Source organism: Schistocerca serialis, chromosome 4, assembly GCF_023864345.2.
Source record: "Schistocerca serialis cubense isolate TAMUIC-IGC-003099 chromosome 4, iqSchSeri2.2, whole genome shotgun sequence".
Classification (NCBI taxonomy): domain Eukaryota; kingdom Metazoa; phylum Arthropoda; class Insecta; order Orthoptera; family Acrididae; genus Schistocerca; species Schistocerca serialis.
In genome coordinates, this window is record NC_064641.1 from 160,557,603 (window position 1) to 160,584,432 (window position 26,830).

The 26,830-nt window shown below is 38.9% G+C and overlaps 1 protein-coding gene across 2 annotated transcripts in view; it reads right to left on the reverse strand.

Annotated features, from left to right (window-relative positions):
* LOC126473562 (nuclear pore complex protein Nup98-Nup96) overlaps positions 1–26,830 on the reverse strand; it is a 145,779-nt gene that overhangs the window by 41,130 nt on the left and 77,819 nt on the right. For both annotated transcript variants that reach the window (XM_050100698.1, XM_050100696.1), the window contains 3 exons: positions 20,139–20,247; positions 16,680–16,805; positions 2,228–2,484 (listed from right to left, as the gene is read on the reverse strand). In XM_050100698.1, the coding sequence (XP_049956655.1) occupies positions 2,228–2,484; positions 16,680–16,805; positions 20,139–20,247 (492 nt within the window). The remainder of the gene's footprint in view (positions 1–2,227; positions 2,485–16,679; positions 16,806–20,138; positions 20,248–26,830) is intronic.

The window sequence follows — 26,830 nt, forward strand, 5'->3', positions numbered from 1 at the left end:
TCCTGAAAGTTACAACCTGGCCTGCATAATTTGTTCTTTTATAAGATCTACTAGTTAAAGCATTTCTGAATTATACCATGAAAAATGTGATCTTAGCATTCTTCACTACATGTGTGCATATGCTGGAAACGTGTATTTTGTCCTTTTTGAGGATCTTTTCAATGGGAAATTTCTGCAGGCTCAATAGCATCCAGGTGATGTGAAATTGACGAGTTCTCATGACAATGAGAAAGATTATGTTGCAGATGATTTGGGAGATAGCATGAATCACAATTAAAAAATAAATAAATAAATAAATAAAAATTTCACAAAAGTGCAAGTAAATAATTTTGGAAACAAAACAATCAGATTGTGTCTTGATTCAGTTCACTGCTCAGCACATGCACCAATAATTCTGTATCTAGTCTAGTAACCAGCAATTTTGTTTACCATTATCATTCTCACCTGGCAGCAGTGTTTAAATATGCAGATTAAACAAATCAAACAAACTTTATAAGCTAATTAAACTCAATGTCACGAGCGACAAAACCTTCCCTGTCTCAATCACTAGGTGTCCAAAATAGGAGATATGAATGCATGTTGAGCCCAGATGGGTGACAACAAGCAAGCACTCACTCTAAAGCAAGTTTCCATCTACAAAGTTCTGAGCCACAACTAATTCCAGACTTTTCAACAGATTATTATGAAATAACAGCAAAAACCATGACCCTTCATCCTTACTACCATCTTTGCCTTAGTATGTTCTGGATATAAGATGACCCCGTATTTTTTTTATTTTTTAACACATTCTGACTAGCTAAAATTATAAACTTTTATTGGTGTAAAGGATATGTCTAAAATGTTAACATTGCACCTATTGTAAATTTTGTACCATTTATTGATTGTGAACATTTTGATAATGCAAAGAGAAACAAAATAAACCAAAAGAAAAGGTTTACACTAATGAAACTTCCTGGCAGATTAAAACTGTGTGCCCGACCGAGACTCGAACTCGGGACCTTTGCCTTTCGCGGGCAAGTGCTCTACCATCTGAGCTACCGAAGCACGACTCACGCCCGGTACTCACAGCTTTATTTCTGCCAGTATCTCGTCTCCTACCTTCCAAACTTTACAGCTGTCCTGCGAACCTTGCAGAACTAGCACTCCTGAAAGAAAGGATATTGCGGAGACATGGCTTAGCCACAGCCTGGGGGATGTTTCCAGAATGAGATTTTTACTCTGCAGCGGAGTGTGCGCTGTTATGAAACTTCCTGGCAGATTAAAACTGTGTGCCCGACCGAGACTCGAACTCGGGACCTTTGCCTTTTGCGGGCAAGTGCTCTACCATCTGAGCTACCGAAGCACGACTCACATTCTGGAAACATCCCCCAGGCTGTGGCTAAGCCGTGTCTCCGCAATATCCTTTCTTTCAGGAGTACTAGGTCTGCAAGTTTCGCAGCAGAGCTTCTGTAAAGTTTGGAAGGTAGGAGACGAGATACTAGCAGAAGTAAAGCTGTGAGTACCGGGCGTGAGTCGTGCTTCGGTAGCTCAGATGGTAGAGCACTTGCCCGCGAAAGGCAAAGGTCCCGAGTTCGAGTCTCCGTCGGGCACACAGTTTTAATCTGCCAGGAAGTTTCATATCAGCGCACACTCCGCTGCAGAGTGAAAATCTCATTCAGGTTTACATTAGTTTACTAAGCCTGTCTATAGCATCATTATTTTTAATCATCGCCATCATCCTGATGGCACAGGTGTGGAATCATCATCTTTGTTATCACAAATATTTGGTTGTTTCTTCTGAATATTGAGGTTGTGGGGTTACTGTGAGATCCAAGAACATAGCTGTTTGTGGACTGCCTCACAGGAGATGAAACAGTTTACCAGTGGTGGGACTGCAGCAGTAGGGTGCTTATAACAAGTTTTGCAACGTCAGGCAAGAAAATGCAAATCACATTTGGAAGAAAGGATTATCATTAATGGTATAGAATCTGGTCAATATTGTCCAACCTGGAAAGGTGATGAAAAGTGACTCTTGCCAGTTCCAGAATTGTATCAGGTGGAAAGGCCTCCTTTCAGAGCATAGCTTCAGAAAAATAATAGCACTTGAGCAAATAGATGGTAAATTCCAAACTAGGTTTGTTTTGTGTAACAACATTTGCTGAATTTGGATGAGTGATCACTCATGGATTGCAGAAATGATAGCTACTTAAGTGCATAAGCTTTAATTAAAATTAAAAATTATAATTACCGGGGTACATTTTCCTTGTCTGAACTGGAACTATCACGATTTCCCGCAGTGATAATAGGTGAGCCAACATCAGAATGTCTGTCTGATCTGTTACCAACATTATCATTTCCTGATCTGTCAAAAAGAGGTCCATGCTCTGTTGTGGACGTCACTTGTGTCTCAAGCAATTTCTCACTCAGCAACAATCTTTTTGGCGATGGTCGAAGTGTAAATGACAAGTTTCCAGAATCATCATCCAGTCCTTCAAAAAGTGACTTCTGTAAAAAGTTCAAAACATATTACTGTTAAGAACACGTATCATGTAACGTTATGGATCAAACAACACTTATGGACTAAAGTTGCAGTAAAATGTGGGGGGAAGGAGGGTGGGGGAAAGACAGTATGTATCAAACAAAACTTATGGATTAAAACTGCAGTGAAATGTTGGGGAGGGTATGAGTGAGTGAGTGGTGAATGTCTGTTGCTAATTAATTACTAATTGTAGTAGTGCCTGAAACAAAAAAGAAAAATTATCTTATTTAAATGTTTTGCAGTTGGCTGTGCTATGACTACTCAATTTTCAATGATGATGAACCCTGTACTCTTTATAGCCTCCCATGTGGAGAGCATAAGAAAGCCATTGAGGCAAGTCACAAAATAATAGTGTAATCTAGTTACTTTTTCTGATACAGAAACTGAAAATTCATCAATGCTGAGGAAAAAATAACTTCAAATTGCGTTAAAAATGGATAAAAATACCAAGAGCACCGCACACCATAAAGATTTGGGCTAACCTGCTATACTTCAGCAACTGCACATTTAACACACCTTGCATCATAGTCTTCAAATACAACACATATCACTGGTGTACAATGACTTCTCATTGGTTGTCAAAATTCAATTTTTCTCATGTTGAATATTTGTCTGCACACTGTGGAACTACTTCTCTGTGTTAATAATACAGGTAAAATGTTAAAGACATGTCACTAATAATAATTTCACCTAAAGAGATTCAATCAGAATCCACAATTACACACATTGCATCAACTGAAGGGACAGCAAACGTAGTGTTCATACTGTAGTTTTGTATGGGTCTGAACACGACAAGAAAAAAAGGATGGAAATTTATCTCCAGAACAGTTGTAAACAATGAAGAGTTGCAATATGGACTGAAATTTATTAATGATTTACACAGAAAAAGGCCTAGAGGGAGTTTGTGTAATAATGTACTGTAAGGATACCACAACAATCAGAGTGCCCAGTTTTTGCCAGATGGACATTCACTGTGTATTGTAATTGCGTTGGGTTCAAACTGCTTAAGCATTTAAGATTAACAATTGCATGCACATTATAAGCAGCAGTAATTGTTCTTAAAGAAAATAATTTTATAAAGACAATGAACAAGGTGTGTGCAGACTGAGGTATCGTTAGGTGGAAGTCAGTACATACCGTATTTACTCCAATCTAAGCTGCACTCGAATCTAAGCTGCACCTGGAAAATGAGACTCGAAATCAAGGGAAAAAATATTTCCCAAATCTAAGCCGCACCTGAAATTTGAGACTCTAAATTCAAGGGGAGAGAGAAGTTTTAGGCCGCACCTCCAAATCGAAACAAAGTTGGTCCATTGTAATATGAGACACAATTTAGGTCGAAAGAATGACGATACAGCTACAGTAGTTTGGTTTGAGTCTTAAGCTTAGCAGTTAAGCTTTACCAGGTAGCCATTGCTATGCGTCAGGCGCTCCGGCCGTATTTATACGGGTACCCTTCCTTTATCACGAGCTTTGTCTGGTTTGAATTGACTGCTTATTTTTCTTTGATCTGATAAGTGCCGTTCTCTTTGTTATAGGTGTTTACATCACTCTAAGCTGAAAATGCATTATTGTACTGTGTCATGCATTGTTTGTCGCATTTTGATAATGAGTGTTTACGACCTGTCACCGCTCGCGGCATGGCTTACTTTTGTGTGCGCTACCGCCGCTTCGCAATTTTTTTTTTTTAAAAAAAAAAAAAAAAAAAAAAAGAGAGAAGAAGAAGGACAAAGAGAGAGAGAGAGAGAGAGGAATCGTCTCATTAGTGAAACAATGGCAAGAGACTGCTATTTGTTGTTACTTACACTGCTGCTTTCTTTGAGAATAATCAACATGAACCAAATAATAGACTGCGAGTGATAGAAGATGTTGTGAAGGAGAGTTTAGCGAAAACTTTTCTCCGTTTGAAAATCTTTGCAGACGCCTCTTTAATACTTTATATTCTGCACAGAAATTAGTCATCTTAGATTTAAAAATATAGTCAGTTGTCGTGCTTCATTTCTGACTGTATCACTATTCAGCATAAGAATAATACGAATATAAACATGGCATTATATATATATTCTTCTCACTCTAGTTTCGTAGTTTATTAGGCAGACAGGATTTAAATGAGATAGCAGCAAACACGAAAAAATACATGGCAAAATGTTTATATTCGTATTATTCTTATGGTGAAAAGAATACTGCATGTGACTCACAATTCATAAAAGTTCCTATTAGCAACCATCTCGTCACAAGTAGGAAAAAATTCAGAATGTAGAGTTGGCCATACTGACAAACATCACAAACAGTCTTGCCAGTCGTATTTTCGTAGTACATTGAAAGGCTGCTACATTCGAAGATGAACAATACGGAATTTGTATTTACTTCGTTGGATAATGTATGAAAATGCAGTGGTCGAAACTCGGGGCGGAAAAAAAATCTCTTCTTCCACCTTTTTTTTTAAATTTATTTACTGATGCAGAGGTTTTGGTGCCAGTATTTATCTCTGTGCCTGCAAGGCATGCCTCTGTAGCGCTACATATATTCGAAGGCAGAACTTAATTGTGGTGGCACCTACCAACATTTTACAGAACTTTCGCTTACTCTGCACTTGATTCTAAGCCGCAGGCAGTTTTTTGGGTTACAAACGCCGGAAAAAAAGTGCAGCTTAGATTCGAGCAAATACGGTAACAGGGTTGGTCAAGTGGGATAATTGGAAACAGTCTAAAAAGTTCTGACTGTGACTTTCAGCAATTACTAGCTTGCTTAATTTAAATCAGTTATTTTTGTAATTTTACAACCTAATATGACTAAAATACAAACTCTGCTCCTGGATTAATTAATATATTGATTCTACCTGACATCAAGTTCGCATTTACCCATGCGTTTATATTTACCCTTTTAGGTCAGGTGTAAACGGAAACTGCAATCTCAAAGTGTGGACTGGGTAACAGTTTGTCAGCAGAGATAACAGTAAACCATAAACATTTTCCTGAGTGATTGTAACAGTGTTTACAGCTATCCCCAATCAATGTGTAGGAAAATCATAAAATAAGCAAGTTATGTAAGGAATCTATCAAATAATATTAAAATGGAAGAAGTAGGTAAAATGTTCCTTGTTAGTTCACATACACACAAAAATATATGGCATAGCCTCAGAGACATCAATGGAGTTTTGAAAAAGTATTTCATTCAGTATCCTCATTTTTGGAGAGCTACTTCCGGCAAAATTGCTAAAATGTTGTTCATATTAACATCAAATACATCCTCTGGCTGTGCTCAATTCTGTCCACAGATTTGCAGACCATAACTTTGATTTCCTGGTGCTTCACCTCTCACACCACAGTAGCTGACAGATTTCCATTTTGAGAGCTAACTGACTGGTACATATGCTCCAGCTTTAATTGAAGATTGAGTTGGGACAGAATAATCTGATCCTGGTCATAAGTTCATAGTCATCGTGCACTGCAATTGCTCCTCATCTTCATTTCTCTTCTTGCTGGCCTTGTACCCCTTTTTTCCCTGTTTCTTCTGTTTGGCTTCCTTCAGCCAACAGGCAATCGTTTCATTTATTAACACTTCTCCAAAATAAAGCTGTCTCAAATGAAGACTGACTTTTCTTGCAGTGTGAGTAAAAGTTGATTTTGTGGCACTTTGAACAGTTTTGTGTAACAAATCTACAAGACTTCTAGGAGTGTAAATGGACTTGTCTTTGAAAGGCTGCTTTTGACGTATGGCATGCAATTCTGTCCTTGAATCCAAGATATCATCTTGCTGTATGGATGGAACTATTACATTGGCTAGGCCTACACTATGAACAGGTGAGGGAGCCAAAAAGGGTTTAGCAAAGGGTGATGTGCCCAGTGAACTTATGGATGAAGTGCTTGAAGAAGTAGGTGCTATGAAGAGAATGTCTGTACCATTTCTAGTCCTTAGGGTAAAATAACTTCTGTAAAACATTTCTACTCAAATGGAAAAATTCCAGTGATAAGGACATCCCACTTCACATAGTATAACCTCGCTTTTACATTCCCGGAATCAATGCTTTCCCACCATTTACAATTTCCTATGCCCACAATGTTAATTTGCACCTGATTTTGCCTCAATATATTTATAATTTTCCTGTGATTTATGCATTACAAAAAAAATGTTTGTGGAGAAAAAATGACGCTGCCATTATGTTGGCCGTCCAGTAGTGTTTATAAATATTACGTGGTTAAGTTTCTTGACACCAGGACACTCTACCCAGCAGATTTGAACTGGTAAACGTGTCAAAGTTGGAACAATTCGTGCCATATCTCCCGCCGCTGCCAAGCTCTACTTGGCATGGTGGCTGATGTGAGTAACTAGGTTCATTTGAATGAAGATATCATGACCAATCACAACCATTTCCAAACTGTCTCCATTGCACAAACACAGTTTCGTGATTGTTGTGATCATCGTGACACCTTCATCAAACCATATTTAGCATGGCCACTTGGAGAGCTAATTGACACAGTCATTCACTTTGCGTTGCTCAAATGTTTTTTAGTTTAACCTTTTTAGTGCCAGACGTTTTCTCAAAAGATCATGTTAAAAGTGCCATGCGATTTTACAGTAAAATGCAGACCTCTGCCATACTTGCAATAAAACCTAAACTAATGCCTAAAGGAATGCAATTTTTTTTAATCTTTAGGGAATACTGCTGGCTGCAGTAATATGTGCAATACAAATTGTCAAAGAACATATTTTTGGAGAAAAAATTATTTTAATGATGAGGTTTATCGAAAAAAATCAAAACTTTGATTTCAGTTTACTCTGAGACACTTCAGGTATATATGGAATCTCTGTAATTTCCTTAACAAAATCATCATAAAGGAATACAAAAATTTTTATTTCACTAAGGAAAAAATTAAAATGAACATAACATTACAAAAAAAATTGTTTTGCTCTGAACGTGTTCTCAGTTCTTCAGTCATAAATCACTGACAATGTGAGGTTGCAGTTATGACAACTACTTGCACACATGCTGACCAACACTTGAAGGATGCAGTCCTTTCTTGCAACAAACACATACAGTTCGTGAACGCCGCTTCTTATCCTTTGTAGAACAAACACTACAGTAGCGTTCCTTTCTCCCCAGAAGAGTCTCTACACCATATACTGTTGGAGCAGGTACATTTATATCTATTGCACTTGTGGTTGCAGTCCTTCCTGAAACCGCTATTGAGAAAGTTTGCAAATGACTATGCAGTTAAACTTCAGCCGTGTCAGTGGTTTGTCACTGGGGTTTAGGCTTTCCTTATACAAAACATATGCATTCAGCAACATCCTGGCAATTATGCTGAACACTACCTTCTTCCACATCTTAACAGTCCTCCTCTCATCTAAATAGCAGTATGCCATCATATCAGATGAGTCAATGCCACCCATATACTTATTATATTCAAAAATTACCGTATTTACTCGAATCTAAGCCGCACTTTTTTTCCGGTTTTTGTAATCCAAAAAAACCGCCTGCGGCTTAGAATCAAGTGCAAAGCAAGCGGAAGTTCTTAAAAATGTCGGTGGGTGCCGCCACAACTTAGTTCTGCCGTCGAATATATGTAGCGCTACACAAGCATGCTTTGTAGGCACAAAGATAAATACTGGCGTCAAAACCTCTGCGTCAGTAAAAAAAAAAAAAAAAATTATATATATATATATATATATATAATAATAATAATAATAATAATGTGGAAGACAAGCTTTTTTTTCTCCGCGCCGAGTTTCGACCACTGCATTTTCATACATTATCCAACGAAGTAAATACTAATTCCGTATTGTTCATCTTCGAATGTAGCAGCATTTCAATGTACTACGAAAACCCGACTGGCAAGAATGTTTAGGATGTTTGTCAATATGGCCAACTCTACGTTCTGAATTTTTTCGTATCTGTGAGAAGAGATGGTTGCTAATACGAACTTTTATAAATTGTGAATCACATGCAGTATTCTCTTCACCATAAGAATAATACGAATATAAACATTTTGCCATGTATTGTTTCGTGTTTGCTACTATCTCATTTAAATCCTGTCTGTGTAATAAACCACAAAACTAGAGTGAGACAACAGCAAACGCGGAAGAATGAACATATCATGTCATGTTTATATTCGTATTATTCTTATGCTAAACAGTGATACAGTCAGAAATGAAGCGAGGCAATTGGCTAGATTTTTAAATCTAAGATGACTAATTTCTGTGCAGAATGCAATGTACTAAAGAGGCGCCTGTAAAGATTTTCAAACGGAGAAAAATTTTCGCTAAACTCTCGTTCAGAACATCTTCAATCATACGCAGTCTATTATTTGGTTCTTGTTAATCATTATCAAAGAAAGCAGCAGTGTGAGTAACAACAAGTAGCAGTCTCTTGCCATTGTTTCGCTAATGAGATGATTCCTCTCTCTCTCTCTCTCTCTCTCTCTCTCTCTCTCTCTTTTCCTTTTTTTTATTTGTAAGCGGCGGTAGCGCGCTCAAAAGCAAGCCATGCCGCGATCGGCGACAGGCCGTAAATACGCAGTATCAGAGTACGACAAACAATGCATGACACAGTACAGTAATGCATTTTCAGCGTAGAGTGACGTAAACACCTATAACAAAGAAAACTGCACTTATCAGATCAAAGAAAAATAAGCAATCAATTCAAACCAGACGAAGCATGTGAAAAAGGAAGGGTACCCGTATAAATACGGACGGAGCGCCTGATGCATAGCAATGGCTACCTGGTAAAGCTTAACTGCTAAGCTTACAACTCGAACCAAACTACTGTAGCTGTATCGTCATTCATTCGACCTACATTGTCTCATATTACAGTGGACCAACTTTGTTTTGATTTGGAGATGCTGCCTAAAGCTTTTCTCTCCCCTTGAATTTCGAGTCTCAAATTTCAGGTGCGGCTTAGATTCGGGAATTTTTTTTTTCCTTGATTTCGAGTCTCATTTTTCAGGTGCAGCTTAGATTCGAGTGCGGCTTAGACTCGAGTAAATACGGTACATCTGGTTTCTTGACTGACTGTCTATTGCGAACTGTCTTTTCTGATGATGTAGCACAGGATGATGCACTCACAAGGAGGACTGGATTTCTCTGTGATTTCTTCTGTCTGAAGCCACAGAGAAGTATAAAAGATTTCTTGAAAAACTTTAGCTGACCTGCAGCATAATTCGACAGAAGATCATGTGGCAGGAATTTTCTATTTCTTCTAATTGTTCCCGTTAGATAAGTGCCGACTGAATACAGCTTTTCCACCAGAGGAATAGATGTAAAAAAGTTATCGCAAAACACATGGTAACCTTTTTGCATGTAGCTCCCAAGAACTAGTAGTTTCATGATGACTACGTATCCCAGGCCATTCTCTTTTATTTCGTTTTCGCAATCATCACTTTTTGCACCACGGTATGGATAAAACCCTAGGCAGTAATTTACTACTGAATCACACAGCGTCCAAAATTTGACTCCCCATCTGTGATGATGTTTATTGGGAAGGTACTGGACTAGCTGTGAGTGTGCCTTTGTCCCAACAAGACTTTCATCAACACTCAGTTGCTGGTGTGGAGTTTAGTAGCGACAGAAAACATTGTTGGCAATATCCACCAACACTTGAAATTTGGCTGTTGGATCATATAATGGGTGACCAGGAGGGTGAAGTTTCGAATTGTCTACAAAATGTAAGCAGCGCAGCAACAACTGAAACCTGTTGCGTGAAAACATTTGTGAAAACCACAGTGTCAACAGGTTTGCATCAGTTGACCAATAACTAAAAATCGTCGGTTTTTTTATCAGGCCCATATTAAAAATCACAGCTATAAAAGCCCTCATTTCTGTTACGGTTGTTGGTTGCCACTGTTTGATTCTCGAATTTGGCAATAAATGCGTTGACTGAATCACCTGGTGAGCATATCTGTTAGTCTCAGTCACCATAATCGTAAGAAGCTGCTGCGAGAAGAACAAATTGAAAAAAATCAATTGGTGTGGCGTTTCCTGGTATATGTTTAGGGCCTGGTACTTCTGCATACACAAAACTTGGAGGGGGCAGATTATCTGATGCCTCATCCGTTATTTCAACAAAAGTATTTGCACTATAATTCAGTTGTGTGTGGTCGTCGATGTCGTCATTTGCTGACGCACAATCATCACTTGAAGAAGAAAACGACGAGTCCTCTTCTCCACTGGACATCCCATAATCTGATTCACTTTCTGCAAATCCATCTTCACTTCCACTACTTGTCATATGATTGTCTAAATCACTCGTATCGAACCGCAACTTCTTACTTGATGACGCCATGCTGTCATGAAATACTCGGTAAATAAACAACAGCAGAGAAGTTTATTTTACTCAAAATATCGCACTGACAATCAGAAAGAAGATCAATATGCTGTGCCTTCGACCTTCCTTCTGCGTCTTGGCTAGGAAATACTAACAACTTTGCCTTCAAGTGCGGAAAAAATGAATGAGAAGGGCATCACGATCAGATCGTTACTGACATTTTTCGCCGAAAATCTGGATCACGATCAGATCGTATTTGGCACTAAAAGGGTTAAACATAGTGTCGATTACGTGTTTTATTCATGCTGAGCAAAACGTGTTTCGAGAATTTATTCTCACTGTCAAGTGCAATATTTATGTAGCTATGTATTTTTTGTGCTGTTACACAAACAAACAATGTGAGTGACAGTTTGCATACGTGTGGTTTTCTACATAACTGACGAGGCACAGTACTTGATAACCTCAAAAGACGACTCATAGAATAACACTTATTCAAACACCATATACAAAATACTTATTTACATATTTGCACTTGACAATGAGAAAAAATTCTCAAAATGTTCATGCTAAGCCTGAAAAACTAGGTAACTAATGCAGTATTTCATTATTTAAATAATGAATGACAGCTGCAGACTTTCAAAAACATCGATTATGACATATGAAATTGAGTCAAACATTCCTACTCCCCACATCAGCAGTTTTATTAGATAATAAAAAAGTCTCTGACAAGCCTTTTGATGTCTGTTATGTGCATATACATAAAGCGCAAGGTGGTATCCTACATGTAACTTTTACAGCTTAACATTATTTTACACATTTTACATTTTCCCCACGTTTCACACCATTTTTTTAAATTACCTTGGAAAGTGTAAACGTGGGATTTCACTGTTTTATCAGACGTTAGTGCAGTTGAACAAACCTGAAGGAGTTCAGAACCTTTATCCTATGTTACACTGTTTTAACTACACTCCTGGAAATTGAAATAAGAACACCGTGAATTCATTGTCCCAGGAAGGGGAAACTTTATTGACACATTCCTGGGGTCAGATACATCACATGATCACACTGACAGAACCACAGGCACATAGACACAGGCAACAGAGCATGCACAATGTCGGCACTAGTACAGTGTATATCCACCTTTCGCAGCAATGCAGGCTGCTATTCTCCCATGGAGACGATCGTAGAGATGCTGGATGTAGTCCTGTGGAACGGCTTGCCATGCCATTCCCACCTGGCGCCTCAGTTGGACCAGCGTTCGTGCTGGACGTGCAGACCGCCTGAGACGACGCTTCATCCAGTCCCAAACATGCTCAATGGGGGACAGATCCGGAGATCTTGCTGGCCAGGGTAGTTGACTTACACCTTCTAGAGCACGTTGGGTGGCACGGGATACATGCGGACGTGCATTGTCCTGTTGGAACAGCAAGTTCCCTTGCCGGTCTAGGAATGGTAGAACGATGAGTTCGATGACGGTTTGGATGTACCGTGCACTATTCAGTGTCCCCTCGACGATCACCAGTGGTGTATGGCCAGTGTAGGAGATCGCTCCCCACACCATGATGCCGGGTGTTGGCCCTGTGTGCCTCGGTCGTATGCAGTCCTGATTGTGGCGCTCACCTGCACGGCGCCAAACACGCATACGACCATCATTGGCACCAAGGCAGAAGCGACTCTCATCGCTGAAGACGACACGTCTCCATTCGTCCCTCCATTCACGCCTGTCGCGACACCACTGGAGGCGGGCTGCACGATGTTGGGGCGTGAGCGGAAGACGGCCTAACGGTGTGCGGGACCGTAGCCCAGCTTCATGGAGACGGTTGCGAATGGTCCTCGCCGATACCCCAGGAGCAACAGTGTCCCTAATTTGCTGGGAAGTGGCGGTGCGGTCCCCTACGGCACTGCGTAGGATCCTACGGTCTTGGCGTGCATCCGTGTGTCGCTGCGGTCCGGTCCCAGGTCGACGGGCACGTGCACCTTCCGCCGATCACTGGCGACAACATCGATGTACTGTGGAGACCTCACGCCCCATGTGTTGAGCAATTCGGCGGTACGTCCACCCGGCCTCCCGCATGCCCACTATACGCCCTCGCTCAAAGTCCGTCAACTGCACATACGGTTCATGTCCACGCTGTCGTGGCATGCTACCAGTGTTAAAGACTGCGATGGAGCTCCGTATGCTACGGCAAACTGGCTGACACTGACGGCGGCGGTGCACAAATGCTGCGCAGCTAGCGCCATTCGACGGCCAACACCGCGGTTCCTGGTGTGTTCGCTGTGCCGTGCGTGTGATCATTGCTTGTACAGCCCTCTCGCAGTGTCCGGAGCAAGTATGGTGGGTCTGACACACCGGTGTCGATGTGTTCTTTTTTCCATTTCCAGGAGTGTATTTGCTCTTTATCAAATCCCACAAGCATTAGTTTTTACAGGAAAAAACACCCACACACACGCCTCCCTCCCTCCCTTCCCCCTTCCCGAGGCATATTCATCCTCTTCAATTAATTTAAAAATATATATGCATTTAAACAACACGAAAGTTACATAACAGAAATGTGTTATATTTCGTAAAAGCAGAAACAGTGTAATTAGAGAGCAGAACATAAATTAGGACGATGACATTTAAGGGGAGCCGGAGGTGGTCAAATCCAAAAAAATTACGATTCCCCCCCCCCCCCCCCCTACCGAAAATTAATTGGAACATTCCTCTTTAATGTAAACTTCGAATTATTGTTCTATTCGCCCTAGAAGTGGAGTTATTACCATTTTCCCCCACGCCTGCAGAGGAAATGGGCGGCCGCTGAATGCCTCTAACACCCTCTCGTGACTTCCTGGCGAACTGCTTGGGATTTTCTCGGCCTGTTACGCATACAGCGCCTTATGTTACGCATACAGCGAGTGTGCAAGGGTTGGCTACATTGTTTTCTGTGACAACTGAAGCGCTTAGAGCGTGGAACATCGTCTCTTTGCTGTTTACCGTTTCTAATTAGCAGTGTTGCGCCTGTTGTTGGTAGTATTATACTTCTTGTGTAAAGCGTTGTTCTGGTTACGATGCCACGTTTTAGTAACCGTGTATATAAGAAGAGGAAGAACGTAGACAAAAGAAAATTAACACTTATACCAAGTTGCGATACTACAATTACTGAAACAGTGCGTTCTTCTGCTAAGCAACACATGGGCGGCCATAGCCCTGTGACATCTTCTAGCAAGAAGCTGACTGGTGGAAATGACAGATTTCGTGAATATGTTAGTCACAGTGATGATATTAACGAAGTACTGAATATTGGATTATTATCTTCTGTGCAGAAAGAAAGTGTTCTGTGCAAAATGTATTCAAGTGTAGGAGTGGGACTAGAGATAACAAAGCACTTTGGTTTAGCTTGTGAGATGAAGATAATCTATGCATGTTGCAAGTATCAAGTGACTTTCTACAATTCACATGCCAGTCTCTTTGGTGAAAATGGACGATCTAGAGTGTTTGATGTGAATGTTCGACTTGTGTATGGTCTTTGATCCATTGGAAAAGGGTCTGCTGCTGGTAAACTGTTTTGTGGTATTATGAACTTGCCATCGCCTCCAAGCAAATTTGGGTACTACTGTGAACTGGTAGGATCCTCTGTTGAAGATGTGGCTTTGAAAACCATGAAGGAAGCAGTGGAGGAATCTGTAGAAATGAACTGTGGTTCTAGGGATTTGATAGTGGCATTAGATGGTTCCTGGCAAAAGAGGGGTCATAAATCCCTGAATGGGGTTGTAACTGCTACTTGTGGTGATAGTGCAAAAGTGATAGATGTTGCAATATTATCAAAACATTGTAGGTGCAAAAATAAAATCAAAGGAGAGCACAGTGGGACCTGTGAGGCAAATTTTAGTGGATCAAGTGGAGCAATGGAAGTGGATGGAGTTAAACGAATTTTTGAACGTTCAGTTCCCAGATACAACTTTAGGTACAAATACTACCTTGGGGATGGTGACTCCAAAGGTTTCAAGACTATAGAGGAACTGAAACCATATGGAAATGAATTTGTAGTTGAAAAGTTGGAATGCACTGGGCATGTGCAAAAGCGTATGGGTGCACGGCTTCGAAGGCTCAAACAAACTTTGGGTTCAAGTAAGCTCTGTGATGGAAAGACAATAGGAGGGAGAGGCAGGCTTACTGATGAGGTGATTGAACGTCTACAGAGATACTATGGGTATGCTATAAGGCAAAATACTAGTAATGTTAGTGACATGCGAAAAGCAGTGTGGGCATTGTTCCTTCATACTGCCTCTTCCAATGAATACCCTCAACACAGCCTGTGCCCAAAAGATTCCTGGTGCAAATATAATGCAAAAAAGGACTATGATCACAAACATGGTTTGCCAGTAGCTGTGATAAATGCAATAAAACCAATTTTTCATGACTTAGCACAGCCAGAATTGTTACACAAATGTCTACACGGAAAGACGCAGAATCCTAATGAGAGCGTAAACAATTTGATTTGGAAAGTGATTCCTAAAAGGGTGTTTGTAAGCATAAAAACACTGCACTTTGGCATTTATGATGCAATAGCAACCTACGACCAAGGGAACAGTGTGAAGTTCTGAAGGCATTAGGATTTACAGCTGGGGTGAACACTGTACGAGCACTAAGAAATATTGACAGAGAAAGGATAAGAGGAGCAGAAAGAAGAGAAAGGCATATGAAGTATGATGGAACAACAGGCCAGAAAAGAAGACAGAAGAGGAAGCTTTTGGAGCATGAAGAAGACCCTGATAATCCATCCTATAGTGCAGGAATGTATTGAGAAACTTTGATAGCCATTTCCCGTAAATTAGAATTTTTCGAATATAAGGAACATTTCCTCAAAATCCACTCAAGCTAAAGAGATGAAATTTTTATACAGCACTCCTAGTGGTCAAACTTACATTGTAACACAGCCATTTGGCAATATGTTCAGTAGTTTCATTTCAGTTTAATTATAAAGCAATTAGTTGTAAAAAAAATTTGGGTCATTAATAAAAAAAATAATTGGAAGGAAACTAGAATAGATACTCCAAAATCCCTCTGTCATAACTGCAATACTAAACCACTCTATATGTAAAAAAAAAATTCAAATTTTTCTCTTTGGTAGTTTATTCATAAATGTTCCTCAAACTTAGTGATTTTAACATGGGCAGCATAGGCACCTCCGGCTCCTCTTAATACTCTTACCAGTCAAAACAGTGAAAGTCTGCAAGCTTTAAACATAAATGGCCACATTAGTTTGCTGATGTGAACATAAATTCCCCAATATAAACAACCAACCACAAAACTTCTACAAAACAATAACAACAAATTATTTACTAAAGGTAAAAGAATTATTTACTAAAGGTAAAACCTTCTAGGTTATTAGGTAGTGTTATATTTCATTTACATAATCGACATTTTGACCTCTCTGCTGGGATCTTCATCAGGATCTTGTGGTGTTCACCATTAGTTGAACAGAGAAGAAGAAGAAGATGATGATGATGATGATGATGAAGAAAGTGATCCAAGGATCAGTTAACTGTGAACACCACAAGATCCTGAAAAACAATCCCCGACTGAGGTGTTGAAATATCGATCATGTAGAAGATATATGTTGTGGCCTAACAACTCAGATTTTACCTTCAATGACAATGGCCACAAAAAGTTCCAGACTTTCATCATTTACTCACATTGACTTTTCTAACTGATTCTGGAATTTGAAATTTTTCCGTTTGTCCTTTGCACTACAGCTAAAGCTATCACCACACACACACACACACACACACACACACACACACACACACACACACACACACATGTAAGCATGCACGCACATGCACACGGTACTGTGGGGTAGGTCAACAGGGGTCAGAAACAAACAAATGACTTCTTTAAACAAACACATGGCTTACCTTAGCCTGGCCCCAAGGTCTAACACGTATTTTGTTTGCTCCTCCAACCTTGAATTGATTAAACTGTGCCTCACGTTCTGGGTTGTGCTTTATAGGCTTCAAAATTTCATCAGCTTTTCCAGTGGCCTGCAAAACAAAAATCAAATAATGACATTTCACTATAGAGCAACACAAATGTTAACAATATAATGGATTCCTTTACCAAACATAAATTGGGGAAACAGAGTTACAGTACAAAAATACAGCTTCTCTAAGGTTTAAAACTGTGCAGTTTCTCTCCACCGTTTTTTCTTTTAGCAGATCAGCTGCTAGATGAATATCTTTTGTTCACCCTTTCAGAAGTGCATACACACAGAATAGGTAAAACATAATTTTTAGTCTGGGCACAGAAATGATGATAAAAGCACCTAGAACCAAATGACAATTTGCGCGTATGAGAGTTATTCAGGAAGAAGTTGGAGACAATTTTCTTAATACGGCTGAGGTTTGAAGTCACCACCATTTACCTCGTTCGCAAATTAAGATAGTTCAACCTGTCCTTAAAAAAGTCCGTTTTTCTGGAATCTTAACCCCCACATAACATTCTGAATAAATATTTACATAACAACACAAAGTTTATTTTGCAAAGAGCAAAATGAACTCAATTTTGCTCTGAATAACTGTGTTCACATTGAGAGCTGAAGAGCACAATTTGTTCTCTTTTTTGTTTCAGTAAAATTGGCATCTATTAAGAAACAACACATTTCCAGTTCACTACTACTGAATTTTTTTCTTACAGCACTTCAATTTTTAATGTTTATTGTTATCTATACCTCCTACACACAGCTATACCTTATACAGGTCATGATCCACCAACTGAATTACCCACTGGTTCATGAAACAATTAAGAAAAATGTCTTTGGTTAACTGATTATTTGCACGTCCCTTGGATGATAACTGCACTTCTCATTATGATGCGGAATGAATAAGCTTACATAAGTAACACACATTCTCAGCAAAAAATATGGCAATATGCCGCCCATTTACATAATCGAGATGATTATGTAAATCAGTCTTAAGCCATGCATTCAGTTTGTGTTGGAAATTAATTTTACGATCAGTTAGATTCTTCACATCCCAGAGTACATGGTCAGAATTTTTTATGGTTGAATACCTCACTTGTTTCTGTGGCACACTTAAGATTGAGCGATGGATATTGTAACTTCTATCTCCATCTAGTATTAACAATGTAGGAAAAGATAAATTGCTACTTACCATAAAGACGACACTTGAAATTGTGGACAGGCACAATTAAAAGACACTTACCCAAAGCTTTCGGCCGCAGCCTTCATCAGCAAAAGAGAAGCAGAGGAACACACACCATCCATACACACAAGCAAGCACACGTCGTGCACACATGACCTCAAACTCCAGCAGCTCAGGGCGATATTATATTTACAAATGTTATTGAATTTGACTTGTAATTCATAGCTAACAACAAACTTTACAATGGAGTAAATGTACATTGCACCTGTTGTCAATATATCCAACTGTTTATAGAAGTGTCTACAAGAGCTCTACAATGGACACCGTAAGTCATGCTTACTACAAAGTTCTGTAAAAACAAATGCTATCTTTCTCACCAAGGAATTGCCCCAGAATATCAAAATTATTAAACTTATCAACGAAAATAATGAATTTTTGAAAATATAATGTAACTGGCTTGACAAAAAATCTACTCAGCAAGCAGCGGCAGGAGAAAGCACACAAAGGTACTGGCTCCTTCTGGCAGAAGGGCTGAGGGGGAAGGATGAAGGCTGAAGGAAAAGGACTGGTGAGATTTAGGAAATGAGCAGAGTTCGGAAGAGTCGCCCAGAACCCCAAGTCACGGGATGGGATGGGATGGGATGAAATGGAAAGACTGATTGTAGGGGACTGCACCAAATGAGGTTTCAAAACCTGAGAGCTTAAAAGCTAGAACATATGGTGATACACAAGACAGTGATTACTGACAAAACATCATGCACGAGTTTTAAGAGTTTAAAGTTAAGTGCACTGTATGTGGTAGAGCTGGGGAGGAGAGAAAGAGATAGGTCAGAAAGTACAAGATATAGAAAATTAAAGAATAGGGAAGAAAGGAATTGTTACTGCTAAGAATAAATGCTGAGACGGAACAAATTAACATAAACTACGGCCAGTACAGTAGATGGCGACATCCAAGGACATGTAACGCCAGTTCCCACCTGCCAAGTATGAGAAACTGGTGTCTGGAGGAAGAATCCAGATGGCGTGTGTGGTGAAACAAGCACCAAGGTCATGACTATCATGTTGTACAGCATGCTCTGCAACAAGATAGTGTGTGCTGCCCATATACTCCTTTTGTCTATGCCCATTATCTTGGTGGTAGTCATGACAATGTAAGAGGCCAAACAGTGTTTACATAAAAGCTGGTACAGGACACGTATTGTTTCACACTTGGCTCTCCTTTTGATTTTCTTGAGGGTGGGTGGGGGGGCAAAAATCTATTCTTGGTGAGGAAGGCAAAATGTCTGACACAGTGGGACTGATTTCAGGGCACAATTTTAGAAAGTCATAGCCTTGTCTAAGTAGCTGATTAATATACTCAAGACAAGGATAAAACTGAGTGACAAGAGGTGTACTCCTAAATTGTTTTTTGGAGGGATCAGCAATACATGAATTGGATGTGATAGTCTGGGAAATCTGCTTTTAAACTAGACTGGCGGGGTAATTATGACCAGTACAGGCAGAGATGAGAATGATGGTGTATTGCTGCATATAGTTTGCACCTCAACAAATACATTTGCCTCAAATGCCAAGGCTGTACAGGAAGGATTGTTTAACATGGAAAGGATGGAAACTGTCAAAATGTAAGTACTGTTGTTTGTTAGTAGGTTTAATATGAAGAGAAGTGTGTAGTTGATCCTCAGTCAGGATGAAGTCAACATCAAGGAAAGTGGCATGATTTCAGAATAGGACCATGGGAAATTTAATTGGAAGAACCCGTTAAGAGATCCCAATTTAACAGGTCAGCCTCATCATGACTTATACGGCACAGATGTCATCAAGGTATCTAAACTAAAGCAGGCGCTGACGGCTTATGGATCCCAGAAAGGCTTCTTTCAAGCGACCCACTAAAAGGTTGGCACACAACAAAGCCATCCTGGTTCCCATGGCTATACCCTTATCTGTTTGCAAGTCTGCCCCTCAAAGGTAAAGCAGCTTTTGTAACTATTATTTCAAACTGCTGTATAAACTTCTTACAGCTTTCAAAATAAACAAACCGTTTACTGCATTCCTCTATCAATCTTTGTTTTCGAGATATTTAATTTTGAAATCAGGGAGTCCTTTTCTGGACACCCTGTATGTCACACTTGCAGACTTTATTAGTTAATTTCCTTCCACCCTTTCCAACGCAACACTACAGAAAACAATAACAACAACATAAGCAATAATACTTACCGGCATTGTGTTTCTGAACAGTGGCTGATTACCATACGGCATCTGTGTTAAAGCCAGTATCTTATCCTGAAGATCTGGAAACTCCCGTGCAGCTGGTGTTTGCCCGAAACTGCAATAAAATTGTAAATTAACAGTACAGCAAAACCACTTTCCACACTCTTACCCCAAAACAGTTGTAACCTATTCCTAATGTAGTTCAATCACTACATTGAGTAAGCTGTGAAGGAAACTAAGGAGAAAGTTGGAAAATGTATTAATTCTTAGGGAGGAAAAGTTAATACTTTGAGGTTTGCAATGACACTAATTCTGTCAGAGAAAGCAAAGCACTTGGAAAACCAGTTGAATGAGATTCTACAGTGGAAACTACATATTATCTTTATTACACGCTTCTGTGCAACAAACAGTTTTTTCCATCAATGATGAGTAACCCCAGAATATGATACTACAAGGTATTAGTGAATTAAAATAGTAAAAACAATATTATCCATAATACAAAATATGTAGCCTAAAAGTAACATTTAGGAAACAAAAGGCATGATAATTCACAAATAAGGACAAAACAAGACAACTAATTGCATCTAATAATAATCGGCAAACACAAGTCCAAAAGCACCGAACAGTTCAAATTTCTGGGTGCAATGACTGGCAAACAAAATCCAAGACGCATACAAGTGAAAATGAGAATCCAAAATGCTAAAAGAGTCTACTACCCAATACTACAACTTCTAGCATCTACAATACTAAGAAGGAAAACTAAAATGAAACAATTAAAAAAATTCAGAATGGAATAACAACAATATTATGAAAAGGATAGATTGCTACTCACCATGTAGAGGAGACATTGAGTCACAGACAAATACATGTGAGCTTCCAGCCAAAAGACCATCTTCTAAATAAAAAATAAAAAAAAAAAAACAACAACAACAACAACAACAACACACACACACACACACACACACACACACACACATTCATTCATGCAAGCACAGCTCACACACATGACCAATGTCTCCAGTCACTGTAGCCAGACTCATTGCCCAGAGACAGTGCTCATGTGTGTGAGAGTTGTGACTGCATGAATGTGTGTGTGTGTGTGTGTGTGTGTGTGTGTGTGTGTGTGTGTGTTGTTTTCTATTTTCAAAGGAAACATTTTGGCAGAAAGCTGGAGTGAATAGCAGTCTTTTTGTTGTACTTGTCTGTGACTCAATATCTCCTCTATACGGTGAGTAGCGATTTACCCTTTTCATAACACTGTCATTATTCCATCCCGGATTTTCCATCGTTTAATAAATTTTAATATTTTTTTATTTATTAATTTACCCTCGTGCATTATTTCTAACGGTGTGGTCAGGCCTCAAGTAGTACCAGAAAGAATGTATTGCATTTTACCTAAATTCAGTGATAGTCTATTTGCAGACAGTGCTGATCAATGTGATACATGCCATTTGTAAGCTGCTTTCTAGAACATCAAAAATATTATAGAATATCCAAAAACATCCATTAACATTCAAGAAAATTGTTTGCAGAAGCTTGAAAATATTATATACCAGTCATGAACAATGGAAAAGCCAGGATGGAATGTAACAATATTCTAAAGAGGATAGCTGCTACTCATCATATAGCGGAAATGCAGAGTTGCAGATACGCGCAATGAAAAGACTGTCAGATAGTGAGCTTTCGGCCAACAAGGCCTTAGTAGGAAATAAACAAACACACACACACACACACACACACACACACACACACACACACAACCACAGTCTCTGGCTGCTGAGGCCAGACCAGCCTCAGCATCCAGAGACCGTGCTGGCAAGGAGGGGTGGTGGTGGTGGGGGGGGGGGGGGGGGGGGCATATCTGACCAATGTCTTGTTGGCCAAAAACTCACTTTCTGGCAGTCTTTTTGTTGTGTGTATCTGCGCCTCTGCATCTCCGCTATATATGGTGAGTAGCATCTATCCTTTCCATAATACTGATAGAACAGTCTTTAATTTTTTTCCTTGGAAAAACACACTGATTTGAAAGAAAAAGAAGATGCAGTGGCGACCACTTCAAACACTCTTACCTCTACAACTGCAACAGCTACCATTGCACTGCCAATAAAGTGCACATTAGCTGAAGAATCAAAGGTAGCATCAGGCACAAAATATCGGTGACTAGCAGTTGGTGGTTTTGGAAATATTGTGAACTTCACTCATAAACAATTTAATTTTTGTACACAAAAGAACTATTTATGCTTCTTGAATATTGATAGAAGATCATTTATCAGTAACAGGAACAAAAGCAGACGAAATATTGATGCCCATGGTACATAATAGATGATTACTACTCATTCTGAATATGCTGTTTAATTTTCTACACTTACTTTCTTAATGCAACACTCTGCACGCTGTAAGTTAGGAAGGATAAAAACCAACTACCAGCAATGTCTCTGATAGCATAATATTTTAGCTTCTCTAGAATACTGTGAACTGCGCAATCAAATGGTTTTGATAAGTCACAGAAAATATCAGTTGGCAACATCTAAAAAACAAAATGAGACACTAAAAGCGGTACAGCAGTTTTCTTATTTGGGGAATAAAATAACTTACAATGGCTGAAGGAGAAGGGATATAAAATGCAAACTGCCCACAGCATGAAATGTATTTCTGAAAGACAGGAATTTCATTAACATTGAATATAAATTCAAATGTTAAAATTTTTTTGACATGTCTAGACTGGAGTGCAGCCTTGTACGAAAATGAAAGGTAGACAACAAACAGTTGCAACAAGAATATAATAGACTAGAATAGCACAGAGGGAATGCTAGTGATTATGTGGACAGATCAGATAATTAATGAATAGGTACTGAAACAAACCAATGAAAAAAAAAAAATTTATGGTTCAACTTCACTAAATGAAGGGATCAGTTGACAAGATACATCCTAAACCATCAAGTAATGATCGACTTGGTGATGGTCACAGCAGTTACACCAAGATTAAGTGTTTACACAGAACAGAGTAGGGTGGAGAACTGCAACAACCCAGTCTTTGAACAGCTACAGCCACCTCGATAATCATGACAAGTAATATACACTGATCAAAAGATTAGGGAGACCAATATGTGGAGATAACGCTGTAATTCACTCTGTTGTATAGTAACAGACTGTAAGTATTAGAAATTTAATGTAAGATGCTGGGATGTGTCAATTCAGATTCTTGGTATTTCTTGATTCCACAATTCCCACCAAGAGGGACAACTGCACTATTATACATTCATTTTAACAATCACTACTACTATCATCTGTTCAGGATAAGTTCAATGAGATTACTGAGAAGTATCTAAGTTACATTCTGCCACTCCTCAAAATAGGATCTCTGACTGTGGCAGTCATGAGAGGTAATGACCTAGCTCTATATGTTTTCTAAGTCAACCCCACTTAATTTCAACAGGATTAAAACTTGAGGAGTTTTCTGCTTACAGCATTTGACTGTGACTGTCACTTAGAATGAACTAGGGCTGAGAGCCACAGTGGCCAAATTCAGTTTTCGTGTTTTTTGGAGCAGAGTCCGCCTGTGGACAGTATCTGAATTACGTACTTCACAAAAAGGTTGGTTTGGTCAAAATCCCTCATAATGTGATAAAACAAAAGAGTAACACAACTATCAATTAAATTACAGTTCCCTTTAGAGCTGTAGTGGGCCATATACAAGCAGCCAATCACATACCACACGATGTAAACATTCAATATGACAGATGTATAAGAAAATAGTGAAATAGCTATGAAAACAAGGAAACTTCTGCGAAAAAACAGTAACCAGTGGACAAAAAATACTAGAAAAAGGAAAAGAAATTAGAGTCAAAAGTAAGTCAAAACACACACAGACAAGACCGTCAATGCGGCTTGCAATATTTAGAATGTTTGGGCAATGCGAATGAAATGTGCACGGTACATTCTGGTCCACTGGTAATTTTGACCAGCAAAATGCACATTTTTCAGGAATAGTTCATGTAACGAATACAAAAGAGAGCTTATGGAATTACTAATTCAGAAGAATATCATAAACAAAAGCCACATGTTTATTACCTCAAATTAAAGGCAAATACCATAAATTTACAAATATTTTGATGACTAAAAATTTATAAACAACAATTATTTCAATATGGAATATCTCTCATGGAATTTAACAACTGCTTCAAAAGCCAGACACTGGCTTACAGTCAAGTTTCATCTGTGATTATATTAAATGGTATTACCAATATGTTATTTAGTTATGCAGGTATTTTATTTTCAAGAATACTATCAAAGCAGCAGAGTTCTATTCCTCCAGTTGCTCTGCAGGATAAACATGGTAAACACAAGTCAAAAAACAAGATATCTGATAGCAGCATTGAATTTGTGGTGAACATATCAAATGTTTCCCAAGTGAGACAAGTCATTACAGTCATGTAGATAACAATAAATGCTGGTATTTATCACATGAACTATCCATGAACAAAATGTATGAATCTTATGTGCAAGGAAAAAAGTTAATCCTGTTAATTATTTGTGTTCCAAGAGTTTATTTCATACTAAGTTCAATTTATTTAAAGAAGAAGAAGAATAAGAAGAAGAAGGTGGTAAATGCTCTGTTTATATTCGAATTAGAGTTAATGAAGTCAGGGAGGAGGGGAGAGGCTTCTCGTTTAAAGGTTGAATCAGAGCAGCCTAAGTGGTGTGCAGAGAAAGCACAAAGGGACATGCATTAGACCTTTAAAATCCTAAAAATATTGGTGTTGTATGTGCTATAACTTTTGACATGAACACACATTACTGCTTCCTCTTCTTCCTAATAATGTTCATTTTTACAAATAAAATTCCGGATGTACAATCTAGGGCTACATGATCAAAGGTAATACAAAATGAAAATTTTCATTCCACAAGGAAACTGTAGATGGTGAAAACATGCAATGGTTTAAAATTAAATAGATGAGATTTGAAGCATATGGATCCCAGGAAAATTAAATTCCGCTATTCACTAAATGAAACAGAATACTGGAAAATTCTTGACATTTCGCCAGTGAAGAGGGGCTGAAACACTGAAGATTATATCTGCTGTTCCTTCCACTTAAGATCTACCGCCAGCTTATAAGGAACAATTAAAATAAGTAAAACTAAATATGAAGATCTGATGTCTTTGTTACCTTATATTCCAACAATTTCACCTAATTTTTTTCCAGAATGCGTAGACTAAAAATTAAGCAGCAAGAGGTAGTTTGGAGAGGGCCCACTTATGCATTTTCTTGTTTGACAAGAAAAGCTTAGAACCATAGTGGACCAACTCCAAGATTCTGAAATATGTACTATTTTTTACTACTATTTGCAGGATAAGACATTTGGTTTTTTTTGCGCTGCACATATTAATACACCAATGTTTACTTTACATAATAATGTTAATAGTTTTAAATAATTTGGATTCAATACATTATCTGATGTACTTAACTTTAGGTCATTTTTTCTCAGTTTCTTAAGTGACATTGGCCCCCTATGGCTCTCAGCCCTTCAATTTTGTTCACCCATTTAACTTTACACTACTGGCAAAACCCATAAAAAGAACAAATCTACAATTTTAAGATGTACTGTTACAAAGGGATGCTGAAAACTAGGTGAACTGATAAGATCGCAAATGAGGTGGTTCTGTAGAGAAAAAACTGGCAATAACACCTCACAAAACAAAATAAGAGGTGAGAGTATCTCAAGTCTTAAAAAAACACTTTTGGATTCCATGGAGGTAAATATACCCACCAGCACTTATTTCTGGCCGTACAATGTCACTAGGAAAAATGAATAGTAGGTTAGAATTGAGCATCTCTGTGGCAAAGAAATATATCAAGTTATTTAACACACAAATGTGAGATAGTTTCATACTCTATTACGTCCACGTGGTAATGAATTAGCTGGGTCAAAAGTTACAAAGTCTGTGTGTGGGAGGGAAGGTGGGGTGGGGGCAGGGAGCACATCTTCACATTCTCTTATTAATATGTCTTAAGAAAGATTCTTACAAAGCTGCCATCAAACTCATTGTTGAATATGATCCCTTGGTCTTAGATCCTTAAAAAATGGTATTACCTGAAGCTTAAAAAAAGGGATGAGTTCAAATATGGACTCTCAGAAGACACAGATACACTTTTCAAGAGGGAAAAGACATGACTATCCCCCTTCCACAACACACACACACACACAGGTCACATAATAACGAGAGTAAAACAAAGACTCATTCAGGCTTAAATAATGCAGTTCTCCTAGGATCTCACCCAAGAGCATAAGAAGAAACTGGACCAACAACAGTGGTGCACTATGTATACCACACACTGAATGTGCTTTTGTAAAATTCAATTCAATGTACCACTGGAGGGTATCAGTTACATGCAATACAACTTTTTTTAACAACACAATCGTGTAGTGCAATGACACCATAACACTACTGCCTCCAAATTTTACTGTGGGCACTACACAGGCTGGCAGATGACTTTCACCGGACATTCACTATACCCACACTCTGCCATAGGATCACCACTTTGTGCACCGTGATTCATCACTCCGCACAACATTTTTCCACTGTTCAATCTTCAAATGTTTATGCTCCCTACAACAAGCAAGGCGTCATTTGGCATTTACCGGTGTGATGTGTGGCTTATGAGCAGCCGCTCGACCATGAAATCCAAGTTTTCTCA